Consider the following 18,246-nt stretch of genomic DNA (forward strand, 5'->3'; position numbering starts at 1 on the left):
GGCCGCCATGTGGCCGCCACAGTACCGGGCCCGAGCGCCGTGGTCGCCATGTCGCCGCGTCAGCCCCAGGCCCGGGCGCCGTGGCCGCCATGTCGCCGCGTCAGCCCCAGGCCCGAGCGCCGTGGTCGCCATGTCGCCGCCTCAGTATCGGGCCCGGGCGGCATGGCCGCCATGTCGCCGCCTCAGTATCGGGCCCGGGCGGCATGGCCGCCATGTCGCCGCCTCAGCCCCGGGCCCGGGGGGCCGCGGCCGCCATGTCGCCTGCTCGGCGCCGGCGCGGGGCAGCGCCAAAATGGCGGGGGCGGCAGCAGAGGAAGGTGGCGGCATTGCCCTTCCCGCCCTCCTCCTCCTCCGCCGCCGCCGCCTCGGCCCGGTGGGTCCTCCCCCCCGGCTGGCGTCGCTGCAGCGGGGGTCGCTCCGGGCCGCGGCCGCCGCCTCCTCCGCCGGCCCCGCGGCCGCCTATAAAGGGGCGCCCGCCGCGCGCGGCCGCCTCTCTGCGCGGCAGCCGGGCCCAGCGCCGCCGCCGCCGCCACCCCGGGGCCCGCAGCGCGATCCCGGCGCCGCCGCCGCCTGCACGGGGGCAGGGAGCGCCGGGCGAGGGCGGCCCCGGCCCGGCCTCCTGCAGCCGCAAGCCCCTCACGGGCCTGGGCAGCGTCTGCTCTGCACCCGTGTGTCCCAACGGAGGAAACTGCCTCTCCGCAGGTTAATACTAGTGCAGGGAGATTTAATTTCCCCAGTTTTCTTCCTTTTTTTTTTATTATTATTATTGTTTCTTTTAAATCTCCTCAAGTGGCTTTGGGTCTGGAGTCGTCGGGGATAGATTGTGAAAAGGGGTGGCAAAGTAAGGGAAATGTTTTTAAGGTGACTGGGACGTGGTCTTGTCCCGGAGCCGAAGGGGGAAGCACTCCAGTGACACGGGGTGGCTTTGGGGTTTGGCTTGACTTACGAGCGCTGGTTTTGGGGGGAAAAGTCTAACTTTGCCTTTTGTCCTTTTCCAGGTCTCTCATTCCCAGGCCCCAGTGTCACCACTGTCCCTCCCTTGTGTCCAAGGAGTTTTCCAGCAGCAGGTTACGCTTCCCCCTGATCTAACCCCCCCCCCCCAAAAGCTCTGTGTGAAACTCCCGTCCCCCAAAGCGACCCGCAGCCCGCGGGGCGGGCCCAAGATGAACGCGGCGGGCGGCAGCTACCCCATGGCATCGCTCTACGTGGGCGACCTGCACCCCGATGTCACCGAGGCGATGCTCTACGAGAAGTTCAGCCCCGCGGGGCCCGTACTCTCCATCCGCGTCTGCAGGGACATGATCACCCGCCGCTCCCTGGGCTATGCCTACGTCAACTTCCAGCAGCCTGCAGACGGTAAGTGAGACCTGCGGCTGCATCCATGGCTTTTTCTTTCCTTTTTTTTTTACACCCTTACCAACCCATTCTTTGCTGTTTGTGTGTCCTACCAAGTACCTTTGCAGTTACAGTGTAAGGAACCACTTGCAGTTGCAAAACTAGAACATTTGCTGCTCCAAAATAGTTTATGGGCACTTTAGTAGTATATTTCACAGACAGGATTGTCTTTTTTTCTCACTGAAAACTTTGAACACTTTGTTCTGATTCAAACAAGGGAATAATCATCCTACCCCATTTTGTTCCTGTGTGGGTTTAGGCCATCCACGTGGTTCTCCATGCTATCAGTCCTGACAGGAAAGCTTCACAGGAGTCAGCTCTGATCAAACATTCCATTAACTATCTTTGATAACCCACCCCTATAATTTAAGATGGAGATATAGGCTGCAGATCACAGTAATTTTGCAAACAGCCTGGTGGGTCTTCTATCTTGGGATATTCTTGCAACAATGGGAAAGAAGGCATAATGTTTAATGGCTGTAAAATCAGGTTTCTCGCATGCAAAATCCATGCCCAGACTCTCTTCTAATACTCTACTTTGGCTTCTGCTTGAGTAGTCATTCCAGAGCAGCAGAAGTTTATGAAACATGGGAACAGAAGAGGTCATTCTGGAACATATCCTTATGGGAAGGAAAGTGGGTCAGGATTTTCCACCCTAGATTTCAGAGCCTTTGCTTGTTGACTGGTGCAAGTTTATTGCTCTGTGCTGTAGCTTAGCAGTGTCTTTATATGATGTATAGGTATTTGCAGGGATAAATAAAACCAAATTTTTTTTTCCCTGTAATCCAGAATCAGTTGGGAACACCCCAGAATCCAGCTGCAAGTAACCCTCTTATAGCCTCTCATAGGTTGTTCTGCTTTACGTTTTTTTTTTGGGGCTACAGATCATGGTCTTGTTGTTACATAAATTTTGACCAAGTCAATACATTTTTCTTTCTAATGTAGAATATAGAAACATTATTGCAGACCTGCCATTCTGCAAACCTATAGAGCCCAGGGGATGAGCTCTGGCCTGGGCTGTGCTACATAATCTTACGAAGTCCGGCCGTGACTTCATGCCTGTTGTAGCCTCCATGCTTTTCCTTGGGATGCTGATGGATTTGATAGAGCACTTGGGATCCTTTCCCTTGACAGGCTGATAAAAACCTGGCTTTCACCCCAGTGCATCATTTCATGGCCCTCTCCAAAGTGCTTTTTTCTGTAGGCCAAGCCATGCATTTGCATGATTTTAAACCTCCTCAAGGAGAAGGAATGAACCTGTAGCCTTTTCTCCCAGGAATGCAGGATCAGAAATGCATTTGGGGTTCATTTTACCAAAGCTCTGGGAAAAGATGGTGGGTGTTTTCTAGCACTGTTCTTATAGAGAACAGTTTTGGTTTATAGATTGTTGCTAAACTGCTACAAAATTGTACATAAAAGTAAAGAGCAGTTACTTTTTTAAGCATAATGTTTCTTTTCAGGGATGTCCCTGTAGACATAGCGTTACTAGGTTTCAAGTTTTAAAGAAACTGATGTTTAATAGCTTGCATTTTGCTGTCACCCTAATGGAAAGATGTAAGTACTTCACAAACCTGAGGAGAACCAGAGCTTGCCTGTTTTGAGTGGAAAAATAGGATATCTTTACAACCAGAGAAACCAAGCTGTGAGACCATAGAGCAACTCAGTGTTCCAACTCATGACCAAACACGACCAGGAGACTTTCTGTCATATCCTAAGCATATTTCAAGGTCCCAGGATGTCTGGGTTGAAACTAGTTCAGCTCTTAGACTTTTCTTTACCTTTTTGCTAGATAATGTAGTGATGCTCGACACAGGAAGGGGCTACTTCGTGGGTATGGATTTCCTTGCTGCAAAGAGGTTATTTTTCATAGAAATTAGCTCTGCTGCCTTCCATTGCAGGTCTTTAGTGTAGTATATAGATTAAGGAAAGGCTTCCAAGTTTGGGCTGTGTAGGCTTAGCTGTGGTCTTTACTGTTTATCCTTTGGACTGTAAGGTAGGGGGAAAGAGAAAAGACTTTTTTTAAAAGAAAAGCTGAATTCCCTTTTTCATGTTTCTCATGCAATTTAATTGCATTTCTGGGTTTCATAACATGACAGGCATGAGAATGACAGCTCCGGTAATGAAACAGGGAAACTTTAATATGGCTATGAAGATAAGATAGTTTGGAAATGCACAGAAAACAGCACGTTCCCAAGCCGAGAAGGAAACCAGAGCTGGGATTAGATAGGTGCCTCCGAGAAATAAAGGTGTGCAGAAACACAGACAAACTTTTCCACTTATCTTCCTTAAAACTGAAGGTAAATACAGGTATGAAGTTAAAAGGGAAGGGTCGTTAGTTACACATTAGCTTGTTTACATCATCTAATTTATAGTTATAAAGTGATTCAAAGAAGTGGAGCTGAAGAGTTTTTGTGCTTAAGCTGTTCTGTGAGCAACAGGTTCATGTGTGCTGGGCAGGAAGCCTAGATGCTTTTAGGGCAGCTGTCTTTGCAAATTAAGACGTTTCTAATGGGTGAATCTTGGTGTGAAGATTGTAAAATTGAAGATTTTAGGCTAAAAGAGGGCTAATTTTTAGAGGCCTAAAGCAAACTTCATTTTTTTTTTTCTCCTATCCAAAAGGCTGTGGAAGAAGAATGAGAGGGAAGGGGTTGTGTGTGTACTGTTATATATGAGTTGCAGTTGGATCTGCTGGAAGGATGACAGGAACCAGTGGGAGAGAAATAGATGCAGGAACTGAAATGGCTGAACTTTGTGGCTTAAATAGAAGAAAATGAGAAGGTGATTGCTCAGATTAAGGAAATGAGTCGAATGTCTTTAGTCTGAGTCGTTCTCATCACCCCTGCTGATCCTTTACAGCTCTTCCCAGGTACTAATGGGATGTGGTTGCACTTCGACCTGTGGGAATGGCAGGTTTCCTTGAACTGTGGAATTTCTCTAGAGCTTTCTTATTTCCCTGCTCACAAGAAGTGCTCGAGTGAATTTCAAGCAGCATATAAAAAAATATACAATGCAAGCAAGCTATTGCAGCAGGTAATAATGCTGAAAGCCTGAAAGAGCTGGCGATAAGTTCATAATTAGCATATATCCTAATTGCTAAGGAGTTTCAGGATTCTCTGCCTGCCTGCCACCGCTTCATCGGCTCGTCAGCTTTCAGCAGGAGCCCTGTTTCTGCTACAAATGGTATATACGCTTCGTTAGTGTCCCTGCCAGCACATGCTTCTGGAGGACCTTTCCTGCTATAAATAAACATGGCCAAATTTGACAAGCTGGGCTCGGTTGCCTTCTAAAGTGCCTACTAGGAATGGACTGCTGAAAACTCCGTGGAGTTGTCTTGGTTCAGAAGAGCCCGTGAGGAGTTATTTTGGTAAGGCAGTTAGTTGAGTTTAGCACCTTCGACTAAGCAGTAGAGTTCTAGCAGGGCTATTTTGCCTCCTTAAATTATTTCTTCTGTTTTTTTATTTTTTTTTTTTTTTTTTTTTTTTTTTTTTTTCAAACCTGACTACTCCAGGAACGGAGTCTAGTAGAACTTGTTTCCCAGCTGAGGGTGCATGAAGCACTGAGGAAGACTGATAGCACTAATCCAATTTCAAAAGCAACAATTAAAAGTCTTGTTTTAAAAGCACCTGCTTTTTTTTTAGGGAATATTTTTCTATGCAATACTTCTGCCTAATTTAAAGCAGGGAGTACAGGAGACTTTTTTGTAGGTGGCATCCCTTTTGAGCTTCTGCAGATAGTTCTGTGAAATGCTGCATTTCACTATAGTTGTGATGGCAAAGAAGAAGATATTTCCCTTAAATTTAATGCTTCTGAAAGCTAATCAGCAAGTATCTTTTGGTGACATTATTAGAAGAACTGAGCTGTAAAAATCGGGAAGTTTCCTGACATGTTAATATTCCTTTATTTATATAAATATATATTCTTATCCCTCTCTTTTCCTGTCTCTTGCTGGGAATTAATGGTCTCTTCTTTCTCTGCTCCCTCCATGCTGGGAGCGTTTGCTGGCACAGAAGTGTCCCAGGCATCTGAATTTTATGAACAGGATCCTAACGCGTGTACGTAATGATCCTTTTAATATGGCAGCAGGCAGCAGAAATAGAATCATGCAGTAGGTTAGAATGGCATTACTGGGGGGGCCTGAAATTCAGATAAAACATGCTTCCCCATTTACCTGTTTACACTTATGGTCATTTTCCAAGGTTTTATTCACTCTTTTTGCTATCTTTAGGCCAAATATAGGAATAACTTTTTGCCCCCATGAATTGCAGGGACTCTTATGTCTTCTTTCTAGCCAGCCTTGGGTTCACACACGTTTTTCCTGGCACTGAACTGATAGGGGATGCTCCTTTTTTCTTTTCTCATTAGAAATGCCTACTATTAAATGCAAACTTTGTGAAAAACAATCAGGTCAAACGGTTATTTTTGTTACTTTCCTCTTTTCCCCTTCTTTCTGAGGCATATGGCAGTTTCCTTTTGTGATGATTAGGAATATGACTGGTTTATAAAACCCAGGCATTTTGACATTCATTTCTGACCGCTAGTGCATTCCTATCATATCCACTTCTCTTTTCAACCTATCGTGTCCTTATTTAAACATGTCTCATGACCTTGCTGCAAAGACCTTCCTGAAAACATCAAGTTTGAAACCAAACCTCGGAGAAGGTAGCCGTGTTGTTCCAGCTGTCTCCATGAGCTGAGTATAATCCAGAGAAATCCAGTAAGAGAAGTTATTTTTTTAACAAACCACTGCAGCCTGTTCTTCTTGACTTTTCCTTGCAGCTGAGCGTGCTCTAGATACCATGAATTTTGACGTGATCAAAGGAAAACCCATTCGCATCATGTGGTCTCAGAGGGATCCCTCCTTGAGGAAGTCGGGCGTTGGGAATGTCTTCATTAAGAACCTGGACAAATCCATTGATAACAAGGCCCTTTATGACACATTTTCGGCGTTTGGGAATATTTTGTCCTGCAAGGTGAGCGGTGGTTGCTTTGTCCAGTTCTATTACATTGGTGAAAAGGCCAGGTATGCTGAACACAGAGGGAGGGATGGAATTTCTAAAAAGACAGAAGTGACCAAAAGGCTGAGGATCACTGAGATGGTCAGTTTCGAGGATCCAGATGTGCTAGTTGGAAAGAGTGAGTGTCTTTGACCTTGGCTGCGATGTCCTCCCCACGTTGGCGTTGGGCGCCAGCACGGGGAAGGCGGAGGCGCGTGTCCCGTGAGCTGACTCTTCCCTTCCCCGTGTGCAGGTGGTGTGTGACGAGAATGGCTCTAAGGGCTACGCATTCGTGCACTTTGAGACCCAGGATGCTGCCGACAGAGCCATCGAGAAGATGAACGGCATGCTGCTCAACGACCGCAAAGTGTGAGTGTCACAGCCAGCAGCAGCAGCGATCGCATGAACCCTGAGGCCTCTCGGTATTAACAGGGACACACAAGGCACTGGTTCTCCTGGCCCGAGCCTTGGGCTGCCACCTCTCCACTCCAGGGCTGGTGAGTGACCCTGCCCAAGCCACGGCCTGCTCTTTCTCCGTTCCAGGGCTGTTGGGTGGCCCTAGCCAAGCCTCGATCCGCTGCCTTTCCTAGCGGGATGGGGGGTGGTTCTGCAGCCACTTCTCCCTCCACTGCAGAGCTGGGTGGGCATCCTTGGCTTCTTCTCTGTCACAGACCAGCTGATTTTTCTGATTGATCTGTGGCCTTTTTGTCCTTCTATTTTCCTCTCACTCTCCCCTTTCCTACTTCCTACTACACACTATTTTTTTTAACTTCACTGAAAATCACACATACTTTTGTTTCCCATATTGAAAACAACCTGCTTATGTGGTTTTTTTTCCCCTTTTTATCCCCCTTAGATTTGTTGGGAGATTTAAATCCCGGAAAGAGCGGGAGGCTGAGTTAGGAGCCAAAGCAAAGGAATTCACCAATGTTTATATTAAAAACTTCGGGGATGACATGGATGATGAGAGACTAAAGGAGCTCTTCAGCAAATATGGTAAATACAGAAACACTTTCTAATGCAGCTATAAATTTCATAACTCATATTAATCTGACAGTGTTGCTACCATCTATATTACCTTCACTTGGCTCATTCTGAGGACCAATAGGAAGTATTGAGATGTGGCTCCTGAGAGAGGAGGCTTGAGCTGTTATATGGAGTTGAATAGCCGTGAAATAATTTTGTATTTTGTTTTACTAACCCTCTCCCTTTGCAACAGGTAAAACTCTGAGTGTTAAAGTGATGACGGACACCACTGGAAAATCCAAAGGCTTTGGCTTTGTGAGCTTTGAAAAGCATGAGGATGCCAACAAGGTAGGAAAAACTCTTATGTGGCTTGGTTATCCTTGGAGAAGAAACGCTTACCTGGGTTACCCTAGGAGCCTTTTACTTCTTACTGAAATGAGATAAAACTCTACCTGAGACCTAACCTCATCTAGGTTTTGAGGCTGAAAACCTTTTGCACTTCACTTCCTTGCCATTTCTCCAGATTATCAGATCCATACAGAATACAGTAGCATAATAAAGAATATAATTGCTGAAAAGACACTATAGTTGGGAGCTTTGGTGGAAGGAAGATATCTGGAATAAGAGAGCAGCTTAGAAATGTTCTTTTCCCAATAATATGGCCAAAATTTGGCGCTAACTAAGAAAGGCTGGGGAATTTCTAAATTGCTGCTGTTAGGCAAGCACTTACAGTGAGGTTGTCAGCATAGTCTCTCCTGGTAACACAGGCTAAAGACAAACTCAGGTTATGCAAGAGTGACACAAAGATCATGTGGCAGCCTTGGCTTATTGGTTAGCAGACAGGGATGTGCTCTTAACTGGATCAGCTACTGCCTTGTTTTTAAAAGCTAACAAATTTATTTTTGAAACTTTCACCCAGGCAGTGGAAGAAATGAATGGAAAGGATGTCAATGGGAAAATGGTATTTGTAGGCCGAGCACAGAAGAAAGTAGAGCGCCAGGCAGAACTGAAGAGGAAGTTTGAGCAGCTAAAGCAAGAGAGACTCAGCCGGTACCAGGTAAGTCTGTTCCTCTTCTGAATTTAAGTATTGGTGCTGTCAGACTTTGGAGAGTTTCACAAAGAAAGCTACTCATCCTGTGGGATTTTCATCCTACAAGTTGACGATGGGGTTGCTTTTAAGCTGGATTTGGAGGCAAAGGGAACATCAGAGCGTAGTCTAGAGGATGAGATAAGATGTTTGGGGCACATGAGAACTTTTGTGATGCAGGTTCCTTTGTGTTCACGGAGGATACCTGGAAGGATGGAGAGAAACAGCACAACCTGTGTTGCACTAGAGATTGCATCTGAATCTTTCCCATTCCTTGCTGCTAGGAAAGCAGAGGAAATCCAGGCGGGCTCCCTTCCATCACAGTGGGACTTGTCTCTACACCTTTGCAACATCTATTGTCTTGAGTTTTGGGGGTACAAAAAGGAAGTTATGCTAAACTGACAGTTCTTAGCAGGCTTGGGAGATGTATTAACAGTCAATGTACTCAAGATTTCTCCTTGTTGATACGCATGTCTCTACCGTTCTTTCCATTCTAGGGAGTTAACCTATACATTAAAAACCTAGATGACACTATAGATGATGAAAAACTGAGGAAGGAATTCTCACCGTTTGGGTCAATAACAAGTGCTAAGGTATTCGGGGGCTTTGGGGATATTTGGATTTTAAAATGTCGAGGAGAAACTGTTATCTGGCAAAGGATTCAAGGGCAGCTCTTTTATTCCCTTGATTATTCGACTTCTGAGAATATCTGGACTAGTAAATACGTAGCTTTCAGCAGATCAAGGTAGGATTTTACTAATAACTGTCCCCAAAGCCTCACCAAAGCCTCACCAAAAGAGGAGGCAGGAAATGGCCAACATGCTTAGATGAGTCGAGCATGAAATGGCGCTTGCCTGTGTTCCCCTATGTGCATTAAAGGGCTGCACCTGATCTTTCCCATTCCTTGCTGCTAGTGCAGGCCTGGGGACATGTGGTGCTTACAGAAAAGCAGAGCAAATCCAGACAGGTGTGTTTGCTTTCTCTGAATACTTGTCCCTACAACTCTGCAACAGTTCTCCTACACAATCTGATTTTTGGAGAGTCTTGGTGGAGAAAAAACACGGACTAAGTTCTTATAGTGCTTCATTAGCAATTGATGTTTACTGCAGGTGATGCTGGAAGATGGACGGAGCAAAGGATTTGGCTTTGTCTGCTTCTCCTCCCCAGAGGAAGCCACAAAAGCCGTGACAGAGATGAATGGGCGAATCGTGGGCTCGAAGCCGCTGTACGTTGCGCTTGCACAAAGGAAAGAGGAGCGAAAGGCTCATCTGACTAACCAGTACATGCAACGCATTGCTGGCATGAGAGCCCTGCCTGCCAACACCATCATTAACCAGTTTCAGCCTGCTGCTGGGGGATATTTCATGCCTGCTGTGCCCCAGGTAAGCAGAGCTCAGTTAGGTGGTTTTCTGGATGCTCTAATCTGCCTTGCACCTTGGATGGTTTGACTGCAGTAAGCCCGTTGAGCCTGTTCTGTGCCTAGCGCTGAGCAAGCAGCTCCCAATGAGAGGTGCAGAGTTGATGCAGCTAATTCTGTGGCTTCTGAGCAGCCTGCTCCTAGGTGAATCAAGTGAGCCCTGGGAGCAGCTGCCAAAACGTGTTGGAAATGAGGTTTGTTACTCACCTAGGCGCTTGTCTCTGCTCTCCTCAGGCTCAGAGCAGACCCACTTACTATGCACCCAACCAAATGACGCAGATGAGACCTAACCCACGCTGGCAGCAAGGAGGAAGACCTCAAGGTGAGCTGGCCAGAGGCAGCGCTCTGCTCGCACGGCCCTTTTGGCTGGGTTTTCCAGCAGCCACAGCTGGAATGCTCCCTCTTCATGGACAGCCCTGACATGCCGCTGGTAGCCGCCTGTCCTTGTCGCCAGTTGGCTCCTTTTTGAGGATTTTGCCTCTTCTCTCCCATTAGGCTTCCAGGGAATGCCGAATGCCATGCGCCAGTCCGGACCGCGGCCGGCCCTGCGGCATCTGGCTCCGGCTGGGAACGCTCCCGCCTCCCGGGGCCTCCCTGCCGCTGCGCAGCGAGTTGGTAAGGACTCTGCTCCCAGGCTCCTTCCCTCCCTTGCAGGGAAGGAGGCTGCTATTAAGAGCTGGCTACTGTACAGAGCAGATGGCTGTTAAATGTGGGTAAGAGAAGGTTCCTTTGAGCAAGGGCAGTGACAGCACCTGAATCTTTCCTATTCCTTGCTGTGCAGTGCAGGTTTTGGGGACAGTTGGTGCTACAGCAATGCAGTGGAAATCCAGACGGGTTTCTTTTCTTTCACCTGGAACTCATCTCTACAGCTCTGCAACATTTACCGCTCAGAAAATGACTGATTTTGGGGGGAAGCTTTCAGAGTAAAGCATCCAAATTCACTTTTTTTTTTCTGGGGAATAAGTAGAAAATGTCTTAAAAGCAGGTGTAGAATCAATAACTTAGCATTAGGAGAGGGTATTTTTTTAAGAGACTAATAGGTTGATGGAGAACATTTTCTTAACCAGTATTACTTTGCAGTGTGTAGTTAATGCCAGACATCCCGATTCGCTTGCAACCCAAGTTTGCTTGCAAAAAATCTTTGCATCTTTTTGCAAAAAAATCTTTGCAAAAAGATCTTGCAAAAAGTTTTGCTTGCAAAAAAAAATCCCAAATTTGCTTGTAACGTGCACGTGCTTGTGGGGGTGAAACTGTGGCCTACTCTTCCTTTCCAGGCGTTGCCTCTGCAGCACAGAATTTAGCTCCTCGTCCACCAGTGGCTGCCCCCGCTCCCCGAGCAGTTCCTCCTTATAAATACGCCTCCAGTGTCCGCAGCCCCCACCCAGCCGTTCAGCCTTTGCAGGTAACAGCGCTCTGCTCTGCGAGCTCTGGGCAGGTAACTGCAGCCCAACAGGTTTTACACAAAGTGCTTTCACGGAAACTCCAAGCTACTTTCTTTTATAACCCAGGCAGAGAAACTAATTTGAAAAACAGCACTTTTCCTCACATATCTCTGCTGGAGGCAACTTATTTGATTTATATGTCTTATTCTAAGCCCTTTTTGATCCATAATTTGCTGTAAGGTTGTTCTTGGTGGTCTAGTCTCACACTTTTGCTAACTTTTCTTTGTGCCTTCACTGATGGTGAGAATTTTGCTGCTTGCCTCTCCAGACACCACTGCACTCTCCAAAAAGCAGGCGTGAGTGGTTTTCTCCATCATGACACCTGTCTTGGTGGAAGGTCCAGTTTTTATAATCCAGGATATTTTTCAGACTTTGTGGCTCTGTGACATGTTCTAGTTTGTGAGAGCAGGATGTGGGGCGTGTTTGCCTGAATCCTCCCATTTGCCCTCCTGTAGGCACCTCAGCCTGCAGTACATGTGCAGGGACAGGAACCACTAACGGCCTCCATGCTGGCTGCTGCCCCTCCCCAGGAGCAAAAACAGATGCTGGGTAAGTGGAACTCCTGTTTTTACAGACCACATCTGAGCTGGGATGATCCTCTCAGCCTTTGGAGAACATTTGATTGAAACGGGCCTGTCTGAGCTGGCTTTTTTGTTCTTGTTCTAGGGGAACGTTTGTTCCCTCTGATTCAAGCTATGCACCCCAGCCTTGCAGGGAAGATCACAGGAATGCTGCTAGAGATTGACAACTCGGAGCTGCTGCACATGTTAGAGTCTCCCGAATCCCTTCGGTCAAAGGTAAATTGCCCTGTTCCTTCAGAGGGCACATGGATTGGGACACGTTGGTCATGATAACAGTTCTCCCTTGCATCGCTTGTCCACCCAAGGTGGAGGAGGCCGTTGCAGTGTTGCAGGCTCATCAAGCCAAGAAAGAAGCTGCCCAGAAGGTGGGCGTAGTTGCTGCTACCTCTTAAACCAGGAAGACTGGTGAGTGTCCCAGTTCCCAGCTTCCATTAAATTTCCCAAATCAGGTTAAATAAAGCATTATTTGTAATCTACACATCACTTCTTACAATCTTACATCTGCACTGTTTTTAATCTACTCCTTGAAAGACTGAATTTTTTTCCAGACAAGAATCATTTAAAATAGAAGCTGTGGAAGTGCACTTTAAAGATCTCATTATGTTTAGGCATCAAAAAGGTGTTGCATGGGTTCCTGAAATGCTCCTAGTAGCTGACATATCAAGGAAGGATAATAAGGTATGATGAGGTTTCTGAAGCTCCTAATCCAGAAAATAAAGACAAAAGATGCACAAGATGATCCAGTGACTTCAGGACTAGATAGACTGCTAAAATAGGTTGCTAGCATCAATTCCATATCCTGAGAATCATCTGTCTTCTATATATATATATTAAAGGACCCATGTCAGGAATGTCTGTGTCTGTCTACTGCTGCTTCTCATTTGACTTTTAAGGCTTTTAATTCTTTGAAATTTTGGGGTTTTTTTCTGAGTTGTTCCAGCAATTGGCTTCTTCACTAAACAATCTGAATATCTTATCAAATTAGCAATGGATGCTGTCTAGAATTAGAAAACAATTTCTGTTCCTTTCAAGCTTTACTGGAGTCCTTAATGGTTCATAATGCTGGATAATTCACTAGCCTGCTGGGAAACTGGTGTGTGCAGGTAACTGGTCATTGTCTTTTCTTACAGGATGCAAAGAAGCCAAATAACCCCTTCATAGACATCAGCTCGAGATATTTAAAGATTCTTCACTGTCCTGCAGATTTCAGTGCCATGCATCATATCACATAATTAAACTGCATTTTTTTTGTAAATCTTTAAAATACTATTTAAAAAGCCAACTCTACGAAGCGTTAGATTTGCAAAACCAGAATTAAGTTTGCAAAGCTTCTCTGTGGACAGGACCTTTGTCTTTTCTAAGCAGGACACCAAGGATTTCTGATTGAAAGGTTTTTGTGATTTTGGTTTTAACTGAACAATCCAGCTTGGGAAGTCTGGAAAGCATTTATCAATAAAGAAATCAAAACTTTCACTCCTCTTGTCTTTTTCCCCCTCAATTTTAGAGTAAGCAACAGGTCCTTAATTCCCCAAATAAAGGGGTGAGTAATTGGTGTTTAAGGGGAGAGGAAAGTGAGTTTTAATGCTCATTAACTTTGTGCCAGGTTGAGGGCACTAAAGCACTGGCTCACACAGAAGCAGCCAGTGGAGCAGCAGCCTTTTTGGGGCCAATTTATCGTGGCTGGAGGAGAGTAAATTCTGTCTTGTTCTCAGTATATGTTTGTTAATGTGTGGCTATTCACAGCCTGGGTGTTTTACACTCCACAAGGTGACTGTGTTGGGGGTGACCTCGCTCAATGCTTTGTAAACGCTTGGGGCCTTCTCTAGAGGCTAAAGCAGCCCTGCCACAGCGGCTCATTCCCTACGAGGCGGCTTAATAAAGCATTTAATTACTATTTAATTAATATTTAATATTAAGAGGCCTGTGGGCCCCGCGGCGGCGCGGGGCCGCGCGCGCCGCCGGGGCGGAGCCGCGCGGGGGCTGCCGGGAGGCAACATGGCCGCCACCAAGCGGGTGCTCTACGTGGGTGAGCGCCGGGAGCCGGGGCGGGGGGGGGACCGGGACCGGAGGGGGGCGGCCCCGGGAGCGCGGGGGGGGGCGCCCGGTAACGCGGCTCCCGCAGGCGGCCTGGCCGAGGAGGTGGACGAGAAGGTGCTGCACGCGGCCTTCATCCCCTTCGGCGACATCACCGACATCCAGATCCCGCTCGACTACGAGACCGGTGCGTGGCCGTGCCCGCCGCGGGGGAACGGGGCGCCCCGCCGGGCCGGCCCGGGGGCTCGCGGCCTGGTCCGGGGCTCCTGGTGACAGCCCAGGGCCCGCTGGCCACCCCAGGGCTCTCACACTGGTTCGGGGGCTCCCCGCGCGCCCCAGGCCTCAGCGCTTCCCTTTTGCACCGGCCACCTGCTCCCCAGGCTCCTATCCGCATCCCAGGGCTCATCCCTTCCTCCCGTTGCCTCTCTCCTTGTCCCAGGGCTCATCCCTTCCTCCCGTTGCCTCTCTCCTCGTCCCGGGGCTCATCCCTTCCTCCCGGCGCCTCTCTGCTCATCCCAGGGCTCATCCCTTCTTCCCGGCGCCTCTCTCCTCGTCCCGGGGCTCATCCCTTCCTCCCGGCGCATCTCTGCTCATCCCAGGGCTCATCCCTTCCTCCCGGCGCCTCTCTCCTCATCCCGGAGCTCATCCCTTCCTCCCGGTGGCTCTGCCCGCCTCCCCCTGCTCCCCTGCTCTCCGCCTGGGCTCCCCCGTCCCCGCCGGGCTCCCTCCGTCCCCGCTGCCCGTGACTGCCCCTTCTCTCCGCAGAGAAGCACCGAGGATTCGCCTTCATCGAGTTCGAGCTTGCAGAGGTGAGAAAGGGGCAGATCCGCTGGGGATTTCTTCTTCCCCCTCTGGCATTTTGGACCAGCTCCTGCTCTGGTTGAAGGCAGCAGAAGCCTTGTTAATTGAAGCAGGCGCAGGTTACCTGTTGCAGACACCAAGTTGACTTTCTTGGCACGTTCCTGCCCAGTTTCCCTGATTTCTTTTGGGCTGAAGTGAAGCCACTTCAAAACAGCTTCCCCTAGAAGCTGAGCTTCACTTGAGCTTCACTTGAGCTTCCCCTAGAGCTCAGTTTTCTTCAGCAGCTGCAGGCAGGTTTCCCAGATGGGCTGGAGCACGGGGAGTCATGGCATATCCCGGGCTTCATTAGAGGAGATCTCTCTCCTTCTCTCCCAGATAGTGGTGTAGGAAATGAGGTAACTCAGTCAGAAGAAAGCGAAGAAGTGGCAGTAACGTTGTTTTTTCCCTCTTTGTGCAGGATGCCGCCGCAGCTATCGACAACATGGTACAGTCGCTGCTCCCGCCCGCGCGCGGTCGCGACAAGCGCAGAGGACGGGGTGTTGCTGTCCTCCTGCCAGCAGCCGGGCACATGGTTTCCCCTTGTCTCCCGCCTCCGTGTGCCCGCGAGCACGGGAAGGGGAGCGCGGCGGCAGCTGGGGACCAGCTGGGGATCTGGTTCATGTGTATAAGGACATGAAGGGGGAATGTAGGGAGGAAGGGGCCAAGCTCTTCTCAGTGGTGGCCAGGGATGGGACAAGGGGCAATGGGTGTAAGTTGAAACCCAGGCAGTTTCTTCTCCATGTGAGGAGAAACTTCTTTACTGTGAGGGTGTCAGAGCCCTGACACAGGCTGCTGTGGAGTCTCCTTCCCTGGAGGTCTTCAAGACCCACCTGGATGCCACCCTGTGCTCTGGGTGTCCCTGCTGGAGCAGGGGGTTGCACTGGATGATGCCTAGAGGTCCCTTCCAACCTCAACCATTCTGGGCTTCTGTGGAGATGACGGCAGCCAAGAAGAACGGCACCTAAAGGTGCCTGCAGGATGGGGTGGGTGCGAGGAGCAGGACTCGAGCGCTGCCGCGACCCATGTCCCTGCTTTACTGGCGGGTTTGCTGCTGCCTGGGGGCTGCTTTGAGACCCTCACTCCAAAATCGGGACAAGGGAGAGGAAGGAATCTCTATTTCTTTGACCTCTGCAGGGTTTCGGGGGAGGCAAAACGATTTCTTTACCTGTTGATGGGCGTTATTTTTTGCTTTTTCTTTTCCTCTGCAGAATGAATCTGAGCTCTTTGGCAGGACGATCCGTGTGAACTTGGCCAAACCCATGCGGATTAAAGAAGGGTCATCAAGGCCTGGTGAGCTGGTGCTCAGGAGAGGAGAGCAGCCCGGCGACCAGCCCAGGACCCTAGTTCCCTGCCCTGACCCTTCCTTTGGCTTTCGCAGTCTGGTCGGATGACGAGTGGCTGAAGAGGTTTTCAGGGAAGACTCTGGAAGAGAACACAGAGGAAGGGGCAGCAGCGGCCCCCAAACCAGAAACGCAGGAGGTAGGGGAAGGAAATGAGCCAAACGAGGGGCTCTGCTCTACACAGAGGAGGGAACGGTAGCTGGAGCTGCTCCCCCCATGCCCATTGAATGTCCACATGGGGTGGAGGAGTGGTTACTTCAGATCCCTCTGTATGTTGTGAGCTCTCAGAAACTTGAAGCCAAGAGCGGCAGCATTCCCAAAAACTTGGTGAACCTCAAAGGATTTGCAGCTCTGTGCCCTGTCAGTGTTAGGCCGTCACTGCTCCCTTTCTTGGGGGAGTTTTGAAGCCATTGCTCCCTTTCTTGGGGGAGTTTTGGGCCCTGCTGAAGGCTGAGAGCCTTCCTGGAGGGAGAACACAGGAAAAGTTATTTTTCCCTTTTCCTGCGCAGGGTGAACCTCCTGCTAAGAAAGCCCGAGCCAACCCTCGGGTTTACATGGACATCAAGATTGGCAACAAACCCGCCGGGCGGCTCCAGATCCTCCTGCGCTCTGACGTGGTGCCCATGACCGTGGGTGAGGAGAGCGTCGCCTTCCCCGGGACGCTGTTTCGCGCCGCGGCTCTCACCTCTCCCCCTCTCCCAACAGAGAATTTCCGCTGCCTTTGCACCCACGAGAAAGGCTTTGGCTTCAAAGGGAGCAGCTTCCACCGCATCATTCCCCAGTTCATGTGTCAGGCTGGCGACTTCACCAACCACAACGGCACTGGAGGCAAATCCATCTACGGGAAGAAGTTTGACGACGAGAACTTCATTCTGAAGCACACGGGGCCAGGTAGGGCCAGGTACAACAGTCAGGAGCATCGGATGAGCTCCTCTTGCTACAAACAATAAAAAGAGCAGTAATTTCTAATGCCCTTTCCATCTCTCAGGGTTGGGAGTGCTGCTCTCTGCCTAATCAGTTCCCACCAGCTTGTATGGAGCTGAATTTGCAGAGATCCTCGTGAACCTGGCAGCATTTTGCAGGGCCCAAGGATGCATTTTGGGGAGGGGTCGCTCACGGCTTCGGTGCTGGAGCTTTTCCCCCCGCTGCTGGGAATGACCCCGGCCTTTGTGCTCGCAGGACTGCTGTCCATGGCCAACTCTGGCGCCAACACTAACGGCTCCCAGTTCTTTATCACGTGCGACAAAACGGATTGGCTCGACGGGAAGCACGTGGTGTTCGGCGAGGTGACGGACGGCATGGACGTGGTGCGGGAGATCGAGGTGGGAGCCGGTGGCGGGGCGCTGCCCGCCTCCCCCCTGCCCCTGAGCCTGCAGCTCCTGGCCCCCTTTTCCTCTTTCCTTCAAGGCTCAGGGCACCAAGGAGGGGAAGCCGAAGCAGAAGGTGATCATCTCGGACTGCGGGGAGTGCCCGTGACCTCGGCGCCCGGAGCAGGCGGCCGTCCTGCTCGGGCCTGGAGGGGCTGGAGAACCGGCTGCATCGGGAGGCCCCTGAGCTGCTCGTTCAGCCCAGATGCAGTCACGGCCGGGGCACCGCTCGGCTCCGGGCTGCCCGTGGCCACAGGGCGGGCGCCTGTGTCGCGGGCAGAGTGGAAACCGTCTCGGAAAACGCTGTGCCCGAACCCGCGACAGCTCCGGGCTGGGCAGGACCAGTGCTCTGGTGGGTGTCGCAAAGACTTTCTACTTGCTGCAAATAAAACTAGTTTTAAAAATATCGGGGCTCTGCGTTTGACTTCCCGCTGTGTGGGGTCGTTTCCCAGCATCGCTTCAAACTACTGAGAGCTGCGTTTGCATCTGTCCTTCTCAAATCCCGGAGAGCTGGTCTCATTCCAGACCCCATTCCTAATCCCAGAGAGCAGAGCTGGGTCTCATTCCATGATCTTCCTCTACCTGGAATCACCACCAGGCTCCCGTGGGGGAGCCTTGGGCCTCCGGCTCTGTAATATTTGCTCCCATCAGCAGAGGGAGGCAGGAGGCCGTGGCGGCCGCGATTTAGCAGGGAGAAGGGCTGGAAAAGCAGCGCCGGGAATGAAGAAGCTCTTTGGGAGAGGGAAGGAAGAACCCCGGAGTGTGGAGGCTGGGGAAGGGCCG

The 18,246-nt window shown here is 49.8% G+C and overlaps 2 protein-coding genes and 3 non-coding genes across 5 annotated transcripts; all 5 read left to right on the forward strand.

Moving 5' to 3' along the window:
* Nucleotides 1–1,106: 1,106 nt before the first annotated feature.
* On the forward strand, nucleotides 1,107–13,355 carry PABPC4 (poly(A) binding protein cytoplasmic 4). Its single transcript, XM_026043380.1, has 15 exons — nucleotides 1,107–1,356; nucleotides 6,172–6,365; nucleotides 6,643–6,758; nucleotides 7,246–7,385; nucleotides 7,609–7,703; nucleotides 8,275–8,412; nucleotides 8,940–9,035; nucleotides 9,552–9,824; nucleotides 10,094–10,181; nucleotides 10,355–10,474; nucleotides 11,134–11,261; nucleotides 11,757–11,850; nucleotides 11,968–12,098; nucleotides 12,188–12,287; nucleotides 13,013–13,355. The coding sequence occupies exons 1-14, from the start codon at nucleotides 1,164–1,166 to the stop codon at nucleotides 12,272–12,274; spliced, it is 1,893 nt and encodes a 630-aa protein (XP_025899165.1). The 5' UTR covers nucleotides 1,107–1,163; the 3' UTR covers nucleotides 12,275–12,287; nucleotides 13,013–13,355.
* Nucleotides 8,695–8,797, forward strand: LOC112950958. Its single transcript, XR_003250105.1, has one exon. It is a non-coding gene; the product is annotated as a small nucleolar RNA SNORA55 (small nucleolar RNA).
* On the forward strand, nucleotides 9,326–9,457 carry LOC112950957. Its single transcript, XR_003250104.1, has one exon. It is a non-coding gene; the product is annotated as a small nucleolar RNA SNORA55 (small nucleolar RNA).
* Nucleotides 10,608–10,741, forward strand: LOC112950956. Its single transcript, XR_003250103.1, has one exon. It is a non-coding gene; the product is annotated as a small nucleolar RNA SNORA55 (small nucleolar RNA).
* A 507-nt stretch (nucleotides 13,356–13,862) lies between the features above and the next one.
* PPIE (peptidylprolyl isomerase E) lies at nucleotides 13,863–17,869 on the forward strand. The gene is made up of 10 exons (XM_026043379.1): nucleotides 13,863–13,908; nucleotides 14,005–14,103; nucleotides 14,682–14,725; nucleotides 15,175–15,201; nucleotides 15,965–16,046; nucleotides 16,135–16,235; nucleotides 16,606–16,729; nucleotides 16,802–16,987; nucleotides 17,276–17,418; nucleotides 17,504–17,869. The coding sequence occupies exons 1-10, from the start codon at nucleotides 13,878–13,880 to the stop codon at nucleotides 17,570–17,572; spliced, it is 906 nt and encodes a 301-aa protein (XP_025899164.1). The 5' UTR covers nucleotides 13,863–13,877; the 3' UTR covers nucleotides 17,573–17,869.
* The last annotated feature ends 377 nt before the right edge of the window (nucleotides 17,870–18,246 follow it).

This window comes from Nothoprocta perdicaria, unplaced genomic scaffold, assembly GCF_003342845.1.
Source record: "Nothoprocta perdicaria isolate Ctin4 unplaced genomic scaffold, notPer1 scaffold_33, whole genome shotgun sequence".
NCBI classification, from domain to species: domain Eukaryota; kingdom Metazoa; phylum Chordata; class Aves; order Tinamiformes; family Tinamidae; genus Nothoprocta; species Nothoprocta perdicaria.

Coding starts and splice junctions, on each gene's coding strand:
- PABPC4 (XM_026043380.1), top strand. CDS start 1,164: ATGAACGCGGCGGGCGGCAGCTACCCCATGGCATCGCTCTACGTGGGC. Junction 7,704..8,274: donor AGCATGAGGATGCCAACAAG/GTAGGAAAAACT, acceptor ACTTTCACCCAG/GCAGTGGAAGAAATGAATGG. Junction 11,851..11,967: donor GGAGCAAAAACAGATGCTGG/GTAAGTGGAACT, acceptor TTCTTGTTCTAG/GGGAACGTTTGTTCCCTCTG.
- PPIE (XM_026043379.1), top strand. CDS start 13,878: ATGGCCGCCACCAAGCGGGTGCTCTACGTGG. Junction 14,104..14,681: donor CCCGCTCGACTACGAGACCG/GTGCGTGGCCGT, acceptor TTCTCTCCGCAG/AGAAGCACCGAGGATTCGCC. Junction 14,726..15,174: donor TCGAGTTCGAGCTTGCAGAG/GTGAGAAAGGGG, acceptor CTCTTTGTGCAG/GATGCCGCCGCAGCTATCGA.